General features: G+C 34.1%; 2 protein-coding genes across 9 annotated transcripts in view; one reads left to right on the top strand and one right to left on the bottom strand.

Annotated features, from left to right (window-relative positions):
* LOC128165580 (receptor-type tyrosine-protein phosphatase delta-like) overlaps nt 1–17,147 on the bottom strand; it is an 83,127-nt gene extending 65,980 nt beyond the window's left edge. For 3 of the 8 annotated variants that reach the window (XM_052830248.1, XM_052830252.1, XM_052830251.1), the window contains exon 1: nt 5,340–5,839. The gene's annotated coding sequence lies outside the window, so the exon portion shown is untranslated. Of the gene's footprint in view, nt 1–5,339; nt 5,848–17,122 lie in introns of those variants that run through there. The other 5 variants (XM_052830246.1, XM_052830249.1, XM_052830242.1 and 2 more) reach the window with 5 other exon arrangements.
* A 1,328-nt stretch (nt 17,148–18,475) lies between these two features.
* LOC128165583 (PCNA-interacting partner-like) lies at nt 18,476–24,109 on the top strand. Its single transcript, XM_052830257.1, is given in 13 exon segments — nt 18,476–18,584; nt 18,747–18,871; nt 19,056–19,246; nt 19,436–19,699; nt 20,034–20,231; nt 20,424–20,588; nt 20,814–20,968; nt 21,186–21,342; nt 21,824–22,008; nt 22,772–22,816; nt 22,818–22,845; nt 23,006–23,127; nt 23,552–24,109. Coding segments are annotated over 12 exon segments (1,992 nt in total). The 5' UTR covers nt 18,476–18,584; nt 18,747; the 3' UTR covers nt 23,910–24,109.
* Nucleotides 24,110–25,048: the final 939 nt, after the last annotated feature.

The following is a 25,048-nucleotide window of genomic DNA, read 5'->3' as shown; positions in this document are numbered from 1 at the left end:
AAGTGTTTGCCCAGGCTAATGTTTACAACTTTTCAAAAGGAGCACCAAATTCAACTAATAAATGTTTGGTAGCCATTGTATTTCATCCAACAATTATAATAATGGGCACTGACAAAGAAGACTGGATAAACACTATTGATTAGCCATGGCTGCAGAGACCCTCATTTGCAGGACTTTGATGCTTTTTGGATATTGGTTTTCTGATCAATTTTTCATGTCCCTGGTATTGGGTGATCTTACATCCTAGTTTACTCTACCGTCAGAGCCTTGATGTGATTGATTGCTAATTAACGATCAATGGCCGCACCAGATGACTTGGTACCATTCAATGCTCAGATCTTTTAATTCCTCTTTATGGATGAATTACAAATATGTAGATAAAAAGACTTTTTTGTGGTCTCTACTTTTTCTCTCTTTGATTTCTGTCTTTGCAAGCCTTAGATATTTGGCATTTCTGTGTCTTTTGAAATTCATTTGATTTTTTATTTCATGGGATTCTTTGAATGAAGTTTCTGTGATGGAAAGCTGCAACATCAGCAATTAGCATCGAATCTATGAAAAAGCAATTAAATTCACATAAAAAACTATAAGGTCAAATACACTTTCACATTTGAAAAGTTAGCTGATTCCATCCTCACATGAAACAATGGTGTGCACATCTGAAGGAATTCCTTTTGTCATATTCAAACATAAAAGAAAATGGAATAATGAACTGGAGACAGCCAGTCTTCACTTCAGCTGTGCCAAGTTCACCTATTTTGGTAAAAACCCATTCACCTACTTTGGAAAGAAACCAAAGTTCACCTACTTAAAAGTAGCAAAATCAAAAAACAAATGACAACCTTATTGAAACGCATTTTAATGATGTCAAGGTTTAAAGAGGTTTATGTAACCAAACATTTGTACTGGTAGTTTTTGCCACTTGTTCACCTCCCATGAAATGTACTCACTTCATAGAAGTGTTAAAGCTACTTCAAGTTAAGCCTCTTGCAACACTTTACTAGAAGTTTACCAATAGGCAAACACACAGAGCGTTTGATTGCTACAAAATGAGAGGCACTTGATCGGGAGGTAAACTGAGCCCCTCTACTGTGTACCAGCTATGATTGCTGACAGATTAGCATGTAGTAATACAAGGCCGTATCAGTATTGTATCCACAAACAACAATATGCTTTTTAATTTTCTAATAGAGCTATAAATCACAACAAGAGTAAAGCTGCCAGAAGCAAATAGCAACATCATCTAAAGCACAACGGCAAAGCGGACAATCCCCTCCCCAAAGTGCACATTGCACTCACCTTAATGCATACCTGAACTTTTATCTTCCCTATGTCCTATTCACCTTCCTCCCTTCCCAATGCACCAAGATGCAAAATTTAAAATTTTTTTAAGCTGAAAGGGAGTGGGGTAAGGATTAGGTCAATTCAATTAATATGGAATTTTCTCCAGTACAGCAACACTTTTCTGTTGTTATTAGTTTTCAATTTGCAATTGAATAAGCTGATCTATTACATCATATATACATGTATATCAATTCTTATATAGGGCAATCTGGTCTGCTTCATCCTTTTTAAATACATGTGAATTATGGCCCCGGCCCCGGTAATCTTTATGGCCCCTGGTTATTTGCACTGACTCGCAGACTCATCAACAAGTCTTTTTCAAGGTAAAAAATATGACCCACTCAATTCAGGAATCTCAAAAAACCATTAACAATAGAGGATAGCTGATGTCTCCAGTCTACAGAGAGGACTATAACTCACCTCACTCAATTGTAAGCTCCGGTAAGTCAATAATCTTGAAATTACCCAGGAATTTAAATTAACCTGGGGGAGATGTTCCTACTTAGACATGGTCATTCAGTGATGGCGATCCCAGCAGGGGAACCAGTTTACACAGAGAGACGGAATTGAGACTTAATTGTTTCCAGGCTAAAATGTTTGCCCATAAAGTGTCATTTTTATTCCCCAAAGCTTAGAAGTATTCTGGCGCAAATCAATAAAATGCCCTTCTTTTAATATGGGCATGATGTATGTACTGTAATCCCCATAGTTTTCAATTATTCCTTCTCCAGAGTTAATATGATTCAACATGCTAATGTCATTATCCAGAAAACAATAGCTCTCTCTTCACAGCTCAATGGAAGCTTGTCTCCAAGAAGGCTGCTTGATCCGAGTTTCCTTTTCACCGCATTGTCTGATCTCATTTGACGACTCTGATCTTGAGTCTAAACCTGATTAGAAATTTTTAGTGCAAAAGTTCATTCTTTCATTCAACCTTGAGGAATATCTATTCGTGCTTTTTTTTTTATGGAAAAATTATATCTTGTACATTCCAGTTTGTCCACTGGAAGATTTTTTTGCTGAAAGATGCAGCATTTTTCATTGTCGCTTCATCATCACGTCAAAAAAAAATTAAGCGATTTTTTTTTTTTTGATAGGTTAATAAAAGAGAACGATGAAGCATTAACACATCCAATCTGTACTGCCAAGAAAGATTTCCAAAGCCTATTGATCACACAGATGCCTTAGAATAAAACCTCTACAAAACACAGTAATTTTTCTCAAACGCCTATGACCTTAATTAATTCTACCAGTTCTTGTATCAGGCTTGTCAAAATATTTGTCTGGATTGGTACTGTTTTGAAAAATAAAAAATTGAAGTTAAAATAAAAAAGTTAGTTTTAAGTTTGATGCAATTTTCTTACCTAAACAAATTGTCTCCATTGAAATGAATTAATTTCTGGAGGTCCTTTTGGAGATATTTTTTTGGGGGGTGGGGGGGGGGGGGTAGTGTGGCTGAATGTTCTCTCATTTACACATGGGTATGCACAGCATTTGTCTCTCAGAATATCAATATCCATGTATATATAATGCTTTTAAATTCCCTATAAACTGAAAACTTCCATGGACAAGCATCAACGTTCTGTTGATTGTTTCATATTCTATAAAATTACACAATATAATATACAGCATATAAACAATTAAAATTTTTGTTTCATAAATATTTTTGGTAACATAAATCACCCAGTGCTAGTTGTTTTAAAAGCCCGGGAGAATCAAATTCAATCTGGAAAAAGAGAGTAAGTGTTATGCATCTATAGAAGCTGTAATACAGTGGTGAAATTGCCATTATGACTTGGCCATAAATTCTAAACACATGCAAATTCAGTCTGAAAATTTCTAATGTAACAAAATACATTGACAGCACCGCTTTACCATTATCCTGGATATTGTTGACTTAATTTGATTAGATTCATAAAAAAACATAGCTCCTCAAACTCCGCTGTCATTTTGTTTTGCTGCTTGAGGAGGGCTCTATTAATTAACATTGCCTCATGAATTATATCGACTAGAAACTAGAAACATACAGGAAAGTCTGGCAGTGTTCAAGTAATAGAAAACAGCCTCCAAGTTTTTGACATTACATACTGAGTTATCATGACTTCAGATTCCGCTACGTATAATCTGTATAATTTTACAATGCATCTCAGTAAGTAGTTTCCGTAACGTAATTTGTTAATTGTATGTTTGCTTTTGCATAACATGCACCATGCCAAAATAAGCTAGGTAATCGTTACTTCTAATTTTCCCTACCCAAAACCACATAGCACACGAGCATAAAAAATTCCCTCGATCAACAAAGAGTGAGCAGTTAAGAAGAAGAAAACGAAGCGCAGACAGAAAAAAGCATTAGCAGCGAAGATGAACACGATCACCAGAAAATTTGTTCCAGTGTGTTACATGAAAGATCAAGGACCACACATCCTAATAAATTAAGTCTGCAAAAACCCAGAGAAACCCAGAAAATTTTAAACATCGAGCAACTCTTGGAAACATTGCTTTTATCAATGATATTCCAAACAGGCAATCTGTAATTGATATAGGAGACAAGTCACTTGCAGACTCGAGTCACAGAAATTGATTTTTTTTCCCCCAGTCTCTCCATCTTTGAAAAATTTGAATAATTCTGCTTTATTTTAAATCTTTCTTTGATCATGTGGAATAATTCTGAAACCAAAGTGTTTTTCTTAAGCATTTAAAACTTGAAACAATCAAGGATGCTAACAAATACAGGTACTTGGTGCTCTCACATTAATGCTCCTAAATCAGTTGGGTTTTTTTCCTCTCCATTAAACCCTACACCTGAACTCTGGTAAGTCCCTATAACAAACACCCCTATCATAAATGTTAATAATTGATGCTCACTTCCATCACTTGGTGCTTGCTCAGTGATACAGAGATAATTTACTTGGTGATCTTTTCTAAATTGTTAATATTCAAACAAGGATTAACCATTTTTTTGTTGGTTTTCATAGCTCTCCGGAATTTTGAACAATAACGATCATTCTAAGGAGAAACTTTTGAATCATTCAATTGGATCATTCAATTATTGAAAGACAAAAAATTAATAACTAATAAATTATTCAAAAATATTCCTTGCAAATATAAATAATCAAAGACAAGATATCTAGTGATCTATGTCACTTTGGAACCTAGCTGTAAACTTTTGTCTAAATTAAATTTAAGAATTAAAAAAATCTTGCAATTTAACTGATACAAAAGAAATTAATCTAGATATCATTTTTTTTTTAAATTTCTAATGAATTTCATCAACCATCATCAGTTTTGAGGCTGAAGGATGCAATAATTATATGGGTCACTCTCCTAGAGGACCTTCACATTAACAGATATATAGGAACTTAAATACTGGACATTTAAGTATACACATCCCTCCCCCTTCTTCAGAATTTCACTGGCTTTCAATGGAGCCATTATTGATAAATATCTAAGTTTACAACAGCACTTCAGTTTTTCTCTGGGAAAGTTTATCACACCAGAGTCTGACCCGCGGAAATCAATATTTCAAGCGATGACTCACGGTTAGCGAATCGCGGACACCTCCATATTACATTTCATATCGTACTTAGGAAAAATAATTTTCAATCAATAATTAATTTGGATTGCAATTAAAGCCCAATGATTGTAATTAACTTTATAACTGGGGAAAGCATGATGAAGAACAATGTTCTTCTGGTTATGCATGTCATTAAACTTAGAATAGGGAATACACTGAAACTTTTTTGTTTGTTATCAAACAATATTGATTGTCATTATATGAGCAGTACTCTCAAGATAATGTACTAAAACCCCGCAGAATACTTCTGAGTTTATATATGACATTTTTGAAAAATTAATTCATCAAATGATAGAACTTTTACAAAATTACTTTTTTTTTTTTGCAATACATAAAAACAAATTAAGCAAAATTTTTATGAAGCAAACTTGGTCTCAATAGCAATAGAAAAATTAGGAAAGAGAAATGTATTAGAACTTACCGGTACCATGTGTTTAAAAGCAGACAGGAGAATGTTCCAAACTTTGGAGTAAAACCAGACAAAAGAGAAACCAAAATCAATATGGTTACTTCTCTGCTAAGTTGTGTCCAATTTCTACCATGTAATACAGCTATAACCTTATATGCTGTGGCAGAGAGAAAAATCAATCAGCCAGCAATGAAATTTTTATAGATTTTCTTTTATCCAAGAAAGAAAAAAAAAAGCCACCAAATCCTTCACAGTTTTACATGTAAGTGTAGAACCACAGATTGTAGCATTGTGGACTCTAGTCCTCCTCACTCTTATCTCATTTGAAGAGCAATCACAAATAATTTCTCCTTAATGAAGCACGTGAAAGCAAATAGTCAAGACACAGCGTTGTAAACATAAAACCTGCACGTAGTTTGTAAGCAAAGTCCTGTGCCACTAGTAAATTGAAAACTGCGAGATATCTGTCACTAAGAAGAAAATCCGCCCGGCTCTACGGAGATTTGATAAGTTGACTATGGCTTAGCAGTAGCGATGCCCAGCAAAACTCATTTGAATTGCAGATATCCAAGAGAGTCAATAGATGCCATCTTTGATCAATACGCCATCTTCCACGTTCTTTTGACACAAATGGTTTGGGGAAAAAAAAAAGTTGCTGCTTACAGTTGAATAAACAAAAACTACTTCTCTAACTTTTTACAACCTAATATTCATAACTTTTACCAGTCATAATATACACCTAGTGCTTTGAGGTGCATCTGGACAGCCCCATGTCATTTTTTACAATCTCTACAAGACAAAGGAATTTTAACCCAAACCTTCTGTTTTGTGTAGGGAAAGCTTCGCCTGCCACTGTCTATTGTGAAGCAATATCTGTCTTTGGTGTAATTAGTGAGTCTATAGGAAATCAATTTCCCAGAACGTAAAAGACTGAGTTTTCTTTATTTAACAGCAGTTCCACTGCTGCGATATTTCCCTATTATGCATGCATGTAGAGTGGAACGTTTTGCCAAGCAAATTATCAACATAAAATGTTCAATATGAGTTCTGTGTGACTGTACACAACACGCAGGCAATTACAAGTAAATTACTGCAAGTAGATGGACTCTGTTTCTGAGGCTTACATGCTTTAGCTTTACTTTCCTTGCTATAGAATCCTGAAATTGGATAGTTAAGCAAATTTGCTGTCATAAAAATGCCATATTTTTCTTGTAGAAATTTTAGGGTTCAATCAATTTCCAGGTAGATAGTGAGTGCTTGCTATTCCTAGATAAGCCAGAATAATGTTATTCCTTAACAAATAGGCTCAGTGATCTTGACCAATTTTTTTTTTTAAGAAATGGAAACTGATTTCTGAAATTGATTACTTTCAAAACTATCAAAAAGTTGTCATTCTTTTTATCAGATTTCTTTTTTAAATCACTTTCAACCACTTTAAATGACCTTGACATTTTTATGTGACCTCCGAGATAAAAATGGGTTTTCTTCTTTTTTTATGATCCCAATAAATTCTTTCAAATCTAATTATCTGTCCAAGTCTCTCTATCTCTGTGATAACATTTCCTCCATTTATTGGTCATAACAAGTTCAAGAACCTTGCCAGTAAAACACACACACAACAGATACTGTCAGTTACTTAAATTCTTGAGACATCAGAGTCATTTGTATAAACTAAACGGGAGAAGTAAAAATATAAAAGAAAGAGCACTTGGTTATTTTGCCGGAAAAAGTTCATAAAAGAGGTGTAAGTGTTTTGGTGTTGTTTATTATGACAACCTCTTATCTTTGGAGTGGAGGGCCAGCGAAGCTGTCAGCAGCAATCTTGTGCTCCCTCGTGTTCAATCTGACAAGCTTCTTCCCATACTCACGAGTAAACACCGATCTACAATGGCTGTATCTGTGTAAATCCCAGGAATAAATATCAAAAACTTGCGTTTCCAACACTGAAAGGTCTCTGAAGATGCTGGTTTAACATGGCTAGTCATCTCAAAAATAAACAGCAATAACACGCAGACTCAACCATATCGACTTTCCGCCCCAAATTTCTTTTTTTTCCTTGCTCTCTATTTCAGCTAGTGAAGTAAATAACACTGAGCCGGTTACAGACCTTAAATACAACTAACTCCGTAATTAAAAATAATGAAGATATTTCATACATAATTAGGTAATGGAATCAGAGGCCCATCTGGGATCCATTGCAGATGGTTGGTACACCAGACAGCTGCATTTTCAATTATTAATTAACAACCTGAAGACTGGGTATGTCATCATCATCCAGATCTAGTTTGCTGTGAAAGATGAGCACTGTCAAAAGTTGGAGACAGTTTCTACAGAATAACCAAGTTAACAATTACTTCAGTTACAATACATGAAACAGGAACTATGGGTTCTTGAGACAGACTGGCAACCAATCTAACCAATCAAAAATGGTTACTCATGATTGACTCAGCCCTGACTTGAATTTTGTTTTTCAGCTAAAGGACAAAGTGATGTCCAATATGAAGAGAACAAAGACATCAAAATGTCTGAAGTAGCCAACACCTAATTCCTATATCAACAATGTTCTGTAGCAAATATACCCCATGTTGATTATGAACACTGTCTACAAATTTCTTCTTGTTCTTCAGGATGTGAATCTTTCAGCACTTCTGGTTGCTAATAAATCACCATCTATTGGTTACAGCTTCTGTTCAGGGCAATAGAATGGGGGATTGTATTAATTCCCTGCTTCAGCACATTGTGTGTGATTTCTTTGTTTTGAAGAATGCACTTCTTTATTCCTAGTTTATTTATTGTATCTCAATTATCATTCCAAAGTAGAATCAAATATCCTTCAAACATTTGTAAATAAATTCAGTCAAGAAAATCTTTTCTAAACCCTTAAACCTCATTTCTGTTCATCAAATGTAATAACATTTATAGAAATCTGAATATAACACAAATATTACACAATTGGAGCACAAAAAGGGAAGTTTATTACATAATACACAACATGACGATCATGTGATAAAAGACTTGAATTAAGTAGAAACATAATTTTCATACAACTGGAATGCACCAGCATAAACAAAGTGAGAGACCCATGGGCAACATTGCTAACCTAATTAACATTGCCCAATAATGGCTCAAGTAGCTAATTTGATTTTTTGTTTTATATCACAAACAATATAAATCCATGAAAACAAATACTGCAGTATACCTTCTTTTAATGCACACCTTCCAAATGATATATCATTATATATATTATAGATATAAATTCCTGTCACTCTCATCCAACTGGCAAAAAAAAAATTAATCAGATTTTCTTATCCAATATTTTGAGCATCATTTAAAAAGAAGCTGTTTGTGGACACAAATTTTCTAAGTGACTTAGAAATGTGAAAAGTTAGCAAATAGATGGTCAAAATGTGATCAGAAAACGCATGATCGCGAACCATATTTCAGGTGAGCTAAACATGTTTTGAATACCATACTGCGATATGCAATTGCAAAATATCAAATGCCGCCAAAAATTTATTCACCAGATAGCATCATTTATAACATGCATCAAATTTTTTGTGACCTAGTAACCGTGTGCTTTAGATTAATATACATGCACTTCTGAACTTAAAGAACAAAATTTCTGTTAAATTGCCAGTCTAATGAGACCATAGCTTTGTTTGCTTTTTTACTGACCATTAGGTCTGCATTCCCTACACAACAACACTGCTTTGGCTTAGCTAGTCCATAAAAAAAAGATAAGCTTCTATTCAACAATAGACAATGAAGCACTGCGAGTTCTGTAGATAGCTATCAGTGATAAGGCCATAAAAATGAGCAATGCATGTATCATCTTAGTAACCAAAAGGGTACCTAATCGTCCAGTCTGATTCAAAAGGGCCTTAATTAACAAGAATGTATGCATACACCTTCCCACTTAAGAATGAATGAAGTCCCTATTGACCTGTAGAAGTAAAGGCAAGACCAAAGGTGAATGTTTCTCATGACTGGATGCATGACCTGTACCTTAATTGGTGGTCAGAATTGATGGCAGCTTTCACATATTTTGTTTAATTTTTCTTACATCCCCACCTTCCTCCCAAGTCAGAATTAATAGCAGCCTTCATATATTTTGTTTAAGTTTTCTCCCACTCCACCCCTCACTGCTACACCCCAAACTAAAAATCTACCACTACAGTACACAACACGATAAGCAGGTATCCTCTCCCCCTACTCTTCATTTTTCTGTGTGAAAACAGCTCAGCATGACAGACACCAGCCAAAATACACAGGTGCATTCAATTACACCTTTTTCTTGCACTTTCACTTCCCTACTGCCAGATCTATACAGACATTGTTTGACAAGCAGCAAAATATATGTTTTTGTGAATTTGTTAAAAATCTCTTGTATGCTAACAAGTCAAACAGAACTCTGCTGTTTAATCAAGACAAGGGGCTGTCTCGTCGCTGATAGCAAGGAGTTTGATCTGGCTTCTTTATATGAAAAATAAATAATATAGCCGATAGGATGGACTAATTTGTAAGTTATCACAAACCACATCAAATCTGTTTTTGCAGGATCAAACTTCTTGACGGGATGCTGCAGATAATGAAAATACATGTACCGTTAACTCTCATTAGCTCAGAATGATATTCATTCTCATCTAATTAATCTCAGCACCTATATATCTTTTTTCAACTGTCCTTGTTATAGCTGATCAAAGGAGGATGCAGGATAATGAAGAATCTTTGACCTCATAGTTCCGAGCTACTTTTCTAATCCTTTTTTTCTGACAGAGGTTTGGGGTGGGGGGGGGGGGGGGGGGGGTAGAAAGGGAGTATTCATTTTCATAACATAATTATAATTTTTGAAATTATTTCAATCATCAGACCTTGACATTTACATCATTAAATCATATTTGAAAATGACAAATAAAACATTTAAGTCTGACATTCACATATTTTTGATACATGTAATGAATTCTTGATAAACTATTGGGGAGTTTTAAACAAACACACAATTTCTGAGAATCAAGGAGAGAATATGCAACTTCCGATAATTTTCAGACAAAACCCTTTAGATTAGAATGAACAAATTATTTAACTGACAAGTTTTTTAGCCTGATTTCGGAGGATCTTGATCAAACGAGGCCATGGATTGCTTCCATATGCTTGCGTTTCAGGGAAAGCTGATAGACTATCTCCAACTCTTCCTCTGAATTCACATAAAAGAAAATGATGAGGGTGTTTTTAAAATATTCTAATTATACCAATGATAAAAGATGTAACTTTTGCTCGGGACTGCAGTAAATTAATCACCGTTTCCTTTTCATGAAGTAATTTGTGTGAACTAAATCAGAGAGATGACATAAAGAGCTTCAACTAATGTATTCAAAGTTCAAGTCGAATCTCAAAATTAATGTTTTCAGGATGAGGTTTATTACATGTAGCCGATGTATCCGACTTTTGTTTGCCATGTGTGTTTCTATTTGAATTCATATTAAACGAACAGCAGCAACATTAGATAACAATGTTATCTTTCTTAAACTTGCACATTAGCAATTTGATTTATTCTTGACCTCGGATAAAATAAATTTACTGGTAGTTGGGTCACTGTGACCTTAAATTTCACTATTAAATCACTTAAGTTGCAAATTGAAAAGATGTACATTATCTAATTTGTACAACAGTAATACATATTTACTCTTGTAGGTTTCAAAATTAAGGTAATAATGGTTAAATAACCTTCTAGCAACAAGTACGGGACAGACAAATTTCCATTCCAAAATATTTGTCTACTGGCAAACAAATATAATTCATTATAAGAGAATGGATGATTATCATTCAAAGAGAGCTAAGAAGGCATGTTTATTCCAAATGTTTCTCTTTGCATATAGTATATGCAGCATTTTCACATTTATTTGTAGAAAAATAATTCAAATATTAGATGGATATGAAGAAAATAGAGTACACTAAATAATATGCAATTTTGAGTATGAATCTGGCAGTTGTTAAACATTTTTTAAATCATTCATACAAAGTAGTTTTTTTCAATAGGCAGACAGATAAATAATGTGTGAACAAAATTTTCCATTAAAAAAAACCCATTTTTTTTTTTAACACAAGAAATATTATCAGGAATGCTGCACATGGTACAAGCTCCATATATCACTGCCCAATAAGACCAGTATCAATTACTACTGACCAAGGAAGAATGCATTACTGTTAGTCCCAAAAACCATTATTTACCTCTTCACAGCAACCGTTGTCAAGTACACTCTTAATTTGACTAACAAGCAGGTTTGATGAGTGATTTGTCTACATTGACCATTTTTCCTCAACAATCGTGTCTAGTTTCTCCCCCTGCTGTAATCCTTCTGATTTCTCCTGCATCCCATTACAGAGATAGTCCTTATCTGTGGGCATTTCTCGGCACTTGTTCCCTGATACTGTACAATTCTAGAGCCCAATCCATGATTATCCACAATCAGTGGATTGTCATCTCGGCCTCTAAGCCTTAATTACACTTTTACTCCTTGTCAAATAATCAGTTATCTACAGATAATAGGAAATCAACAGGAATCCATGAATTTGCAGGCCAAGTCCTGGGTCCAATTCAGTACAAACCCCCAGCTGTGTCCTACCGGATACAGTTCCGGATATATAGTGTCATATTCTGGATATTCCAAATGCCAAAAAAATATGCATAAATAAACAGAATTCTTATTTTTTAAATTGATGTATAGATAGAAAACATTTCATTCACTGATGCTTGAGAACAGAACCAACCAAAATCCCCCATTTCCAAGTGATTTTGAACGTTTGAATTTTTGGGGGCATTAACTTTTGTATCTGGTTTCATTTACAAAAAAATTAATAAATACCAGTGAATAAAATACAACAACATGTACCTTTATTCAATGACCAACATTATAATATGAGACAAACTGACCACTCACAAAACTAAATAATTGGGCCTATAAAAAAAAAATGTGTGTTTAGGGAAACACTGATGAAAAAATTTGGTTAGGTAGGTAGGGATTTTTTTTTCATTTTATCATATTTTTTTCTGCATGAATCATAATAATGTCTGTTTGTGTCATATTTAAAAACAGATTTTTTAATAGTTCCTAATAATATTTCAAAATTCACAATCGGATAAAAACAGACACCTAAAAATGGTAGGATCGGGGCATTTTTGTTGGTTAGATCGGGTTTCCCTAAACACACAACTTTTTTTTTTAGGCCTTGGTGTAAAGATCCTCATGACATGCTCTTTGATGATGTTGACCATATTTTAGAAGAAATTAGACCAGGTTGATTTAACTGCTATTTTGTAACCAAATGTGTCTATACATGTATATCCAGAAGATACTTGGGTGTGACTGTTTCAGGTAATTGAATATTCTTGGCATTTGGTTCCGAGCAGGAAATGTAACAGTTCTAGATCCAGAGTCCATAAAAATAAACTGTCACCTAGGGGTTAAGTCTGATGAAAACTGAAACTTAAACTGACGGAAACTGTGTACCTGTACATTTTAGCAAATTAACATGAAGACTGCTAGAAAAATATAATCAGGAATTCAAACCTAATAAGTTGTGCGTGTTTATGCAATTTAAAGCGAAATGGAACCCCAAAAAGTTGAAGTCTTGTATCTAATTGTTAAGAATTTGGTGAAAATAGGAATCAAAGAAGCTATAAATTACACACACATAATCAGCATTTCATGCTTTTTGATCATTGTAGTATGTTTGTAATAATTCACTAATTTCACTCATAATTCATTAATCTGATATCCCTCTGCAATAACCAGAGAGCTTTGCTAATTCCATCTAAATCTGCCCATTATTTTCATTAGACTTGCTGTTCCCGCTGCAGGGTTCAAGCAGTGTAGGATGGCTCCACCAGTTTTTCTACAGCGATTCCTGTCAAATTGCTGGTCATTATGATGAATTCATAAACTACCTTTTTATCGATCGCCTGATAATTGCCAGTCTGCATGGAGGCATGCTCCAGCAGCATGGCAGAACTCATTGTTTTTCCCCTCCCTAATATAAAAACCCTTCTTAATCATTTTTGTGTCACAATACAAGAAAAAAGCATCGGTTATTTTATTTCGAGTTGAAACACTTAAACAAGAAGTCAATAGCTTGCCTAGAGTTGTGTATTGTTTTGTAATGGTCAGGAATTATTCCAATGAAACCAGTGTCAAATCAATCAAGTACTTACAAAAGTCTGATCTCCGATAACCGATCAGACAAATTCCTAAACAATTAGTCTGACAATTTCTATAAACTGACAGTTTTCTAGAAAACGTGCAAATGCATATTGAAACTTGCTTAAAAGGCCAAGGTTAAACGATAGGCTTGATCACTGCAGTGTAAAATTGCATGTCAAATTAAGCATGGCAGGGATGACCTCACTCAAGTTCCCAAGGGACAAAATAATGGAGTACTGGCTACAATCATAATATTTGATTATTTTCTGAACAGTATTTTATATATATTGATTTCAGTTTTGTTCAGAATTTGTACCATATACATGTAATTGATTTTATGAGCCGGAATACATTATTATCTATTCTTTCTAATAATTACTGTTATCGAAGAGTCGATCCTACACTCTGACCTTCGCAAAAAAAAAACCTAGCCAATACCAAATTCCAAGCCAAGAAACTCCTGGAAACGTGGGTGAAAAACCATGAAACAACAGAGGTAGAGATTTGAACTCAAGAAAAATTTAAAACTCATTCGCCAATCCTGATGTGGAGTCTTCCGCCTTTTACCATTTCTTGTGCGAATTGGTTGACAGTGCTTAAATGACATGATGGCTAAAACGCTAACAATCTCCACCAGGATGACTCACGGTCTCTTTGGCTTAAAAATCAATTTCTGCCGTCAAGCCAGGAATCTGCCGTTTCTCTCAGGGTGGTGAAAATGGGCTTAAGTCAGGCCTCAACTGATAATACTGAATATTATCTCCAATCATACACCAAATATGGTCCCAAGTATTGATCGCGGGATGGGAGAAAACACAGAGGAAGTGAATTATGCAACCTTGAGCCAAAAAGACGTCAAGAACCCCAAGAAACATGGACAGTTATAAGATTTTGGACTTCTTTTGACATGTGACTCATCTCTTCACTTTATTAATGTTTTTCTGTCGCTGTTTCCTTCTACGAAACTCCGCTGCTTTTGTGTTTTCACTGACTGATATATAGAAAGACCTGGACTAAATTTAGAAAGAAATTTTTGCAATTCAAACAAATGACAAGTTCTTTTTCAATCCTGAGATTATATAATGCTGAAGAAAGGAAGAAATGAAAAAAAAAGAGAAAAAATTAAGTTAAAGATGTCTACAAGAAGAGGAGATGCAGAATAAAAATATCAAACTTTATATATACCTTGATTAAGCATTAAAAATGTTTCTAATTATTTGTAAATATACCACTGGTATCTTTCACTTATTGTTCCATCTGATAAAATGCTTTCAAATATATAAGTTTTATGAAATATCTCAAATTAAGATTATGAAATTCCTAAAAATAATGAGAACCGATAATGATAATGAAGTAAGAAACTCATGTTCTAATCTTCAATTATTCTATTCCTCTTTTTTCTTAACAAGGGAAGACCTTGGACCAAAATCTTAACATTTTGTTAGACTTATCGGACCCTGCATTTACAATCAAAATAAGAAACACTTATCATAATCACATACAATATGTCTTCACAAAGTCCTCAAAGGGTCTGAAGTTGAAATATGACAGCGGCTCATTGAAACATCTTCCCAAGTCAAGGGTTTTGATCCGCACTCTCCTCACAGAGTGGACCGAAAACATTTGGCTAGCGAAGATGCATTGAAATAGCTTTTTCATACCAATTTTTAACTAGTTAAACTTCAAGTTTGAACCCCCCCCCTTCCATGGGTCTAGAAACCTCCAGGCGGCAATCCCAAACAAACATTTTTTAAAGGATGGCCCTGTGAGGATATTGAAATAACGAACATGAAATATGAAAGTTTTGTTCCTATTTATACCATATTCATTAAACAAACCAATGATCATTTATTCTTTATCCTATTTTCTGCCAACATCACAGAGAATATTAAACTGGTCATGAATTTATACCTTATATTCAGACATTCTTTTATAAAATTGTTTCCCTTTAGTGGAGTTTATATACATTTATCATCAGTGAATCAAGGTTTTTGTAGGCCTGTTTAGTCTGTCATTAGTATAAACCATGTATGAGGTACAGTCGAAGTTCCAGAGTTCATGTCAATTAAAACATAGTTTAGTTCTCATCACTGCTAGAATGATGATGAGAGATAAAAATGCATTATTATATATACACAGATGCAGGCTTTATTTCATCTAAATATATTCATATAGATGAAGCTTGGGGTGCCCTATCCTGCATAGTACACGTATTTTAATGCAACTTTCATAAACCCTAAAAATCTAATACACAGAGAAGTTTTGCAAAAAGCATCTACAAGGTAAACTTTTTATCAGTAATAAAAATCATAAGTTCAAATTTTTTATATGAGAATGAAGATGGTCTTTAATCATTTCAGGTGTCCTGCTAGACGACTCGGACAAGTATGGCCAAGAGGCGATGAAATTAACTAACCGTCACCAGAGAGTCAATGAGGGGTCAATGTATCAGATCAGGACTCAATGATGTGTTAATCCATCAAGGTTGTCTCTTTGTCTTCTGAATGATTAAGTTGAGATTGAGGCAAGAGAGGCCATATATCATTGATTTCTGATATATAATACAGGCAATCGTTGTCTTTGTTGGATCACATGTATTGTATGAATCTTTGATAATCCAATTTTGTACAACTATATATTCATCTATACTATGGATAAATAACCTGGTAATTAACTTTGTTGGATCACATGTATTGTACATATTTTTGATAATCCGATTTGAATGACTATAATATATTATATATACATGTAAATTATGAATAGATAGCCTGGTAAAAAGGCAGACAACTTAAAAAAAAAGGAAGGTACTTTATGTATAATACTAATCCAAGATTCCTCAGACTCTAACCCTTGCTTTTATATTGTGACATGCGCTTAATATAAAAGTGGGGGTTACAGTCAGAGGAATCTCGGATTACAAGTATGCATGATTCTAAAAGAGTTTTCTTTCCAAAAATTGTTACCTAACAGAGAAGCACAATAGGTTAGAGCGTACATTATGAATCTGTAAGTCATGAGTTCGAATCACGCTTGGGCTTTTATATTTTTTACTTTTCCTAAAAATTTTAAAACATACTGTGGATTCATTAGAATTCGTGGTGGCTCAATTTTCGTAGTATTCGTGGGTAGCCCTCCCCCACGAATTTAAATCCTCAACGTAAACAATTTTAGAAAGAGTTATCTTTGTTACTGAAAGAGTAACCGACGCATCCACGATATTACATCCCCTCGAATGAACAAAGAATTCACAATCCACGAAAATTGGCCCCCACGAATTTAAATGATTTCACAGTATTTTTTGGTCAAATGCTGTAAAATTTGAAAATTCTAATTTGTTGCCAATATTTTAATGATAGTGAACTTTTATCCATGTTAATATCGACAGGTTCCCATCCCACCAAATTTGTTGAAAAAAAATGAAATTTTTGTTTATGAATGACAATTCAAATGAATTTATTACTACATAGTATATAAGCAAAATGTCATACCGGTAATACCAAGCAGAGATGAGGAAAATAGTGGATGCATGGATACATGATTAATTAATTTGATAACTGATAAAAAAAATATCTAGCATTTACAATAAGATTGCCATACCTGCCAAATTTTCCTCTTTTTATTTTCTTCTTCTTTAAAGAGAATACACTGGCATCAGCTCAGACAAGATCCCATTTGGAAGACGCACTTGGTTCTGTCAAGCAACCAAGAACATATAGAAGCACAAACGCCAACTCTGGGCAATCAATATCAAACTTTGCAACACATATGAAACATGGAGGCCATTACTGCGTTTTTACAATATCCATTAAGGAAGACTTACACTAAGCCTTAAAAAAAAAACTACGAAAAGTTATTGATCTCTAATCCCAACCATTTTTGATCATGATTCTGCAATTTTTTGATAATTAAGTAGTTAACAGCCGTAGCACAGTTTTTATTTCTTGAAATCAATTACTGGGTATAAAATTAGCTTAATTAAGATATTCCGTGTAGCAATGGTTTCCTCCCGAAAGCTTTTAATCACCCACCCTTTTCCTGAAGTATATGCCATTAAATTTTTCCCCGACAGTCCCTCCTTTTTCCTTGTTTCCACGATTGGTTGCATCATTTAAAGACAAAAAAACCATCCAATACACTCAGCTTGGTTTGTTTCATTGATCAACATTTGGTGCATTAATAAGGGATGGATCTACACTAGAGTGTATATATAATGCCCATATTTATTGAAATAATTTATTACCTAATAACAGCCATTACTTCTGACCTCTGCATTGAAATTATTAAAAAAAAAATTCAAGACCATTTAAACTTGAGAATTAAATATGTCAAAGTTATAAAAATAAAAAGTTTTGATTCATTTATACATTTATTTCCCTGTTAAGGCCAAGGGTTGCCACATATTTTACATAGGATACCACGTCAGTTCCGATTTTATTATGTTGAAATTATATAAGTGACATATATTTGGTAGAAAATGTAGTCAAAATTACAAGAAATATTTTGAGTACACGATTTGATCAAATTCACGTCAAACAAAACGTATGCAATGCAGTTTATATGTATGAATGTTACCGCCCAACCTATTAACCCCTGGAGCATTGTGTTTAATACTTTACGCTTTTATCTCGTATTTCATCTGTAATCAAAAAAAATAAATGAAAGCCTCGGGCACTTTACAACACTTACAGATGTGGATATCTTTCTATCAATACTTGTAGAACTTGACTGATTAGCGTCAACATACAGGGAATTCAACTTTTCCCGCGTAAAAATATTAGTGTCAACAAGGATGTGAATCATAAATATAATTCCTGTTCCTTTAAGGGGGCATATCTACATAATTATTTTAGAAGAATATTGATAAACGAAATAGCTATACATCAAGTGCAGTGTGTAAGGAATAAAAGGACCATAGCAAGCACTTGTTGGTACTAGGTTTACCCCATTCCCCCAAAAACTAGTTCTCGGTCTTCTTTGCACGATACCAGTTTATTCGATGTCAGAGTTTAGTGCGCGTATTTCAAATTTGAGTGTTAAACAATAGGCAACGACAGTCAAGGTAATTTCAGATGTAAAACTATTTGAATCGTTGTTGTATCTTAATGAAGAACGTTTTGTAATTGTTGTACATGTAAACTGGGACATGCTTCAAACTGTGTGTATCTGATTTATAACACTGTTGTTATAACCAGTGATAACAGCTGATTGTCTGAAATTTCAGGATGGTGGCAAACGATGCACTCTGCTTTATCTTAAGCACGTATGACAAAGAGGTTATAAGCAGCAATTCTACATTGATCGAGGAAAAATTGCTTAGTTGCGCATCCGAGAATGACCCATCTCAAGGTAATTACTTCATTTTCTAACGTTATACATTACATACAGACATGTGCATCGTCTGTATAATATGAAAATTAATACATCGCATTTTTTTCTTTCAATTAAGACGTAAAACAAATAACTTTGATGATTGATTCCATGAAAAGATATATGAATTATAGTTGTCTGAAACAAGAAGATTTTTTTTCAGAAACCAATGCAAAGAAGATAACTTTCATCCACTGTCAAGATGCAGCCAGTGAAAATGCTTACAGCATGCCAGAGTACTTTACTTTCCTGTGTCGAAAGTTTCAGCTCTTACCCAATGAGAGAAGTACTCTGCTCTCTTCTATGGACCAGCTCGTTGCACTTCAGCTTTGCTGGGCGGAAAAAAACAAAGAGGTACGTAGGCTAGATGATCAGTCAGTAATTCAGAATCACGGATTCTTTAAAAATTCATAACCTTCACGCTGAGGCGTGGGACAGGAAAGGCATGATAATACAAAATGATATTGGTTGTTCATTTGTAATTGGAACAGATTTCAGTGTTGTCTTTAGGTTATTTATTAATGACACCACACTTTCTTACAGGAGAGGGGAGAATTTGACATAGAAACAAGCACTGTATTTGACAGTAATAAAGAAATTATTAAGACCAAACTTCATTCGGGAGAAGAGACTGAGGCTCCAGAAATATTGGACAGTTATCAGAAATTTCTTCAGCATTGTAATTATGTGGACACCTGTGATGTGCTCAATCTGGTCCAGAAATCATTGGATGAGAATGATGATCTCAAAAACTACTTGTCTCAGAACCATTTTTTATTTATTGGTCTGCCTACTGACCCCGTTGAGGTAAATCGATTCTTACCTAAGGAAGCAAGTACACTAATCTTACTAATAAAGTGCAAGTTTATTGTGATTTTTTTTTTATACATTACACCTCCTTACTTGAGTATATATAGTGTAAGTTTCAATTAATTTATTTGCAAAAATGGTACATTAATATTTTTTTGACAATAATATATTCTTGATTACGAAACATTTATTTTATTTTTTTGGTAAATAAATTTTGTAAATAATTCTTATTCATATTTATGAAAATTTATGTCTTTGCATGACGGCAAGAATTTTAAATTGGAGTAAAATTTTGATTCAGTTAAAAAAAGAGATTTGGTGACTATTACAGGTAGCCATGATCAACCTGCTTTGTAAGGACAGAGAAACCCACAAAGTCAGCATTGAGGTGTCATTGGAAGAGGAGAAGGAAAGGGACATAACTGTGTGTGTGGAAGCTTCCTCTTTGGAGGTTCTACTGTCCCAAAAAACAAAGTGGAGGGGCATTGGTACCCCAGGCCCCTCCCAATCTGCTGGGTCACTGAATCAGGTGAGAATGTGTATTGTACATGTAATATTCAAGACATCAATGAAAGAGACCATAGTATTGCACATATCTCCCACTAAAAACATTGTCTATATACTGATACATGAATAGATTTCTTTTATGAACATAAATGCCAATTTCTTGTTGTAGTTGAACTAGAAATATTAAATCCTGTTTTTGTTTTGATTTTACCAGTTATATGTCAAATTGGTGTATGTGGCCTATCTGGAACTGTTGGTAAACTCTAGGTCGGAATTTGCCTTGGCCAGATGCTTCAACATTCCAGACCGTGAGCTTGGATTGACTACCTTTACAGATTTAAAACATGAAGCCCAGAAGAAAAACATGCCTATGTATCAGGTGACACATTACTAGTATGTTAAGAAACTTTGAGAAATCTGCTATTTCATGAGGTGACATATCATGCTCAATAATTATGAAATCTGCCATGAGATAAACAATTATGAATAATTTTTATGGAGACTGATTTCACATTGCTATTGATTCTGTAAAATGAAAGTTGCTGTATATTAAATTAAGTCTGTCTCTTTTTTTTAACACTTTCCCTTTGAACTTGGATTACAGACAGCCTTATCATTTATCATGAAAGTGAGGCTTGGGGGCAAAGGTTACCAACCAGACTCTTCTCTACCTATAACACAGCATGTCAAAGGACTGAGTGACTTCATCACTTTCACACACAAATTGCAAACCATTGTTGAAGAGGAGGACACCAGCAGGTGAAATAGCTAATGACCTTGACAAATATACAAACACAAAAACTTGTTAATCTTTTCAGTACGAAAAGAGAGTCGCAATGTTTGCTGATCTAGAACTTTTTTGAGAGCACATATATCATTTCATGTTTGAATGATTGGAATTTGTTAAGGATTTGATAAAACTGTACTTAACACATCATGCATTGAATATTTATGAACTCTCATTGATGGGTTGCAGGGTTGCATGTAGAAAGATTCTGAATGTTCTGAAGAAAGAGATTAGCAAATCTAAAGATAAAAGGATTCAGACCTCCTCTGTTGAAGAGATCTGTGATGATCTGCAAAAGATGGCTGCTCAGGTCATTCAGAATGTGCAGACACACAGCCCAGCCAAGGTATGGTATAGTACTGTGAAGCCTGTAGGCTTGTCTTCTATAAGTACAGGTAACACAGTGAAACCTGATCATTCAACTTGTGTTGCATGATGAATTAGACAGACAGGCATATACACTAATATCAGTTAACTCGAAGCTAAGTCAGGGTTGTGGTAGAGTATGAAGCCCATAGGCTTCTCTTTTGTTATAAAAGTACATAGTAACACAGTGAATATTGTTCATTCAACATTGCTGCGTGATGAAGGAACAGACTTGTATAGATTTTCATTAAAAATCCAGAGACACGTAAGCCATTGTATATTGCAGCTTCTCTCAATGACACTGTCACAGACCATGTCATGAAAAGTAAACTTTATATGTTATAAGTCATTTACATCATCAAGTCAGATTGTATTCAAACATGTAATTCACGAAGTATCACCTAAGTCTTTATATAGACATGTGTCAAACACAAATACAATGCATGCACTTTTTTCCATAGAAGCCATCTTCTGGAGGAACCCCTTTGGGCTTCAAGACACTGAGGATCATCCACCATTTGGTGGATAAGCTGGTTACGGGGGTAGAGGTCCTGAAGGCCAACTCCCTGGACGTCCTGTGTGACAGCTTCTCCACCCAACACAGCAACACCCCTGTCCGCTTTCCTTGTCTTCTGTCTCAGTTCAGGTATTCATTCTCTATCGGATAATCTGTCATTGTTTAATTCAGGCAATGCGCAATTGTGGTTCAAATTTCTTTTTAAGGTGCAATTAAAATTTGTTTAATAGACTGAAAAATGAAATTTACTCGTATATCAAATAGTATTTTTCTGCCAGATTTCACTTTGATTTGCTTAATACATGTACATGTTATGATGTATTACATTGAAAATTCCTACACTAGTAATTCATAGTCATTTAATGAGCATAAATAATCCTCTATTAAGTCCCCAAATGGAATACATTTGATAGTTTTTTGATAAAGACCAAGTTTATAACTGAAGTTGAATAAATGAACTATTCTTGTCTTAGCAAATATATCACATCATTTTATTGGAATTGTAAAAAATATGCAGCAGAGTGAAGGTGGTTACTTTATTTAAGATTTTCAAATTTTGTTTTTTGAAAAACTGTTAAAATTGCAGTAATATGATTACTGTATACAGAGAAATGTTCGCCCCCTTTTTATTTTCGCCCCTTTTGCCTCGTTGTCAATAGGCGAATTTAAAACTGGGCAAATTACAATGTCTCAAACTATCTTAAAATACATCTATGTTTTGTCGAATTCAAGACGGTGCAAAACAGTTTGCAAGAGTTGAAGGGCGAAAATGACATGGGACAAAAATTACCCTGTATACAGTATACAAAAAAACCATACAAATGCTATATGGTGAGATGGATTTTATGGATTTTACCACTTACAAAAACATACTTCTCTCTTGGTTTTTTAGAACTCCATGTGATGATGTGGACAGCCCTGAACTAAACAAATCACTAGAGACTTTTAGAGAAGCAGAGGAAAGCGGTAAAAATGTGTTCATATAGCCAACAATTACCATAACAATCTTGATCTTGTAATTTTTCTTGAAAACAGTAGGAAGACCATGAATTTTAACCTTTTCCAAAAGAACATTTTCTTGGTCAATTAAAATTAATGGTAAAATTCACAAATCTGAATTTTTTAGACTCCTCTGCATGCAAAGAGATACAAGGCGAGTTTAGATTGGGCAGCTCCAGCACACGATGTTCAGATGACGGACGAAGCAGAGACATTTAAATGTCAGAAGTCTGTGTATGTCCTTCCCAGGTAGCTACTAGTGACAATCTGTTAGAGCAAAACATGGTTACAGTGAAAAAGCATAAAACAAATTCACCCTTACATTGAAGTCAGTTTTATCCCCCCTCAAAAATATAAATGATTTTATTGGTTATATCAAATTATGCTCTATATAACAAATCACTCTACATGTAGTTTGTCACTGACCCTTCAATATAAGCATGGTTCACTGTATATATATCTGTTGATGCAGCTGTATATAGCATGTCAGAGGTTCTTAACAATCAATCCTTAATCAAAAGTGATGACAAAATTGCTTCATACTGTGTACAAGGGCATATTTTTAAAAATCAGTACCGGTATTCAAAATTGGGATAAATTAAAAAAAAATTGTGTTTTCTCTCTTTATATAACAAAATAATAAAATACCGGTATATTTTTCTTCTCTTTACAGCAAGACCCTTGTACAACCAGCAAGTGCATCTAAAAGAGTTGATGTTCCTGGGCTGAAAGAGAGAACCTCGCATCCATCCAATGAGGAAAACAAGGAGAAAACATTGACGGTCAGTCACAAAGAGAAACCCCTCAGTCAAGAATCCAAGCAGGGGGAAGGGGAGGAGGGGGAGGATTTATCCCAACCTGATGTGGAAAACAAGTCAGAAGTTATTGCCAAAGGGAAGAAGAGAATGTCTGAGCCTTGTGAAAAAGAACCCAAGAAAAAGAAAACCCAGAGCCAGGAGAAAAAGTGTCGTCGGAAACTGCTACCTCAAATCAAAGGACAGCAGCAAATTAACCGCTTTTTCAGAGCGTAGGCAAAAAAATTATTACTTATATTAACTGTACTGTGGGAGTGTTGTTTATCAAAGGTTTTTTTTTATATGTTGCTATTTATCTTTATTTATTATATGATTTAATGATTTTAGTCATTTTTAGATATTATTTTAGGTTGAGAAATTTGATATTAATTTTAATGGAATGTGCAATAATGCCAATAAAATTATACATTTATGTATGTTATTTTTTCGATCAGTGTACATTAGTGATAGTTTTTTTGCTGGTTTAAAACAATAGTTGTGCGTTTAATTTGTAAACATTCATTTGGTTATTAGTAGAACATATTTTTTTCTTCACAATGATAACGAATCATTGATATTCAATCTATAACAGATCAAACCAGTGATATAAAATATGAATGATATTTTTATTATGTACATGTACCACTAATTCCAAACTTATGGAGAAGGCTTACTTAGGCAATGTTTACTGCCAAATCCAGTGATGTTTATTATCATAACAGTCTTTTTAACAATAGCTTGAACAATTGGTGGGATATTACTATCTAGTTTGCTCATCGAAACAAGCTGTCAAATATTGACCTCCTTTCTTCTAATTTTGCTAAGAGAAATTCATTAGTATTCATAGCCTGTCAAAATCAGAAAGGCTTTTTGCTAAGGTCTGATCTGTTGTGTGAAATATGATGCAGTTTCAACTAAAATATACAGCCCTTAATGAAGTCGAGTCAATGTATTCATATCTATTAGCAAATGACTGGACAGTTAGCCATAATAGATTCCACCTTCATAAGATTTGAGATTATCACATATTGCCCAAAGTCCAAGCTTTTGGTAAAACGGCTTTAAATTACCAGGTATACTCAAATCATAAATCCATACTCTATTATACATCAATTCTTTATTATAAGTTTAAATTTTACACAAGTGTAACACTGACAAAAAACAACTCGATAAATAACAGTGTAGCACTAAATACAATTGGTACATAGAAAGATTTCATTTTTAAAATTGTACTTTTTATCATACCATGTATTGCATCAGCAAGAGAAATCTAATTGACTAAATAGCAACCCTCTAAATGCTTCATTAACCTATTTTGAAATTTTTTAAGTGCAAAATTTGATTGAATTATACATGTACTACCTAATCTTTATGCA

This window comes from Crassostrea angulata, chromosome 10, assembly GCF_025612915.1.
Source record: "Crassostrea angulata isolate pt1a10 chromosome 10, ASM2561291v2, whole genome shotgun sequence".
In the NCBI taxonomy this organism is placed as follows: Eukaryota; Metazoa; Mollusca; class Bivalvia; order Ostreida; family Ostreidae; genus Magallana; species Magallana angulata.
Note: the sequence above shows the minus strand (reverse complement) of the source record. Positions and strands in the feature narration are given on the sequence as shown.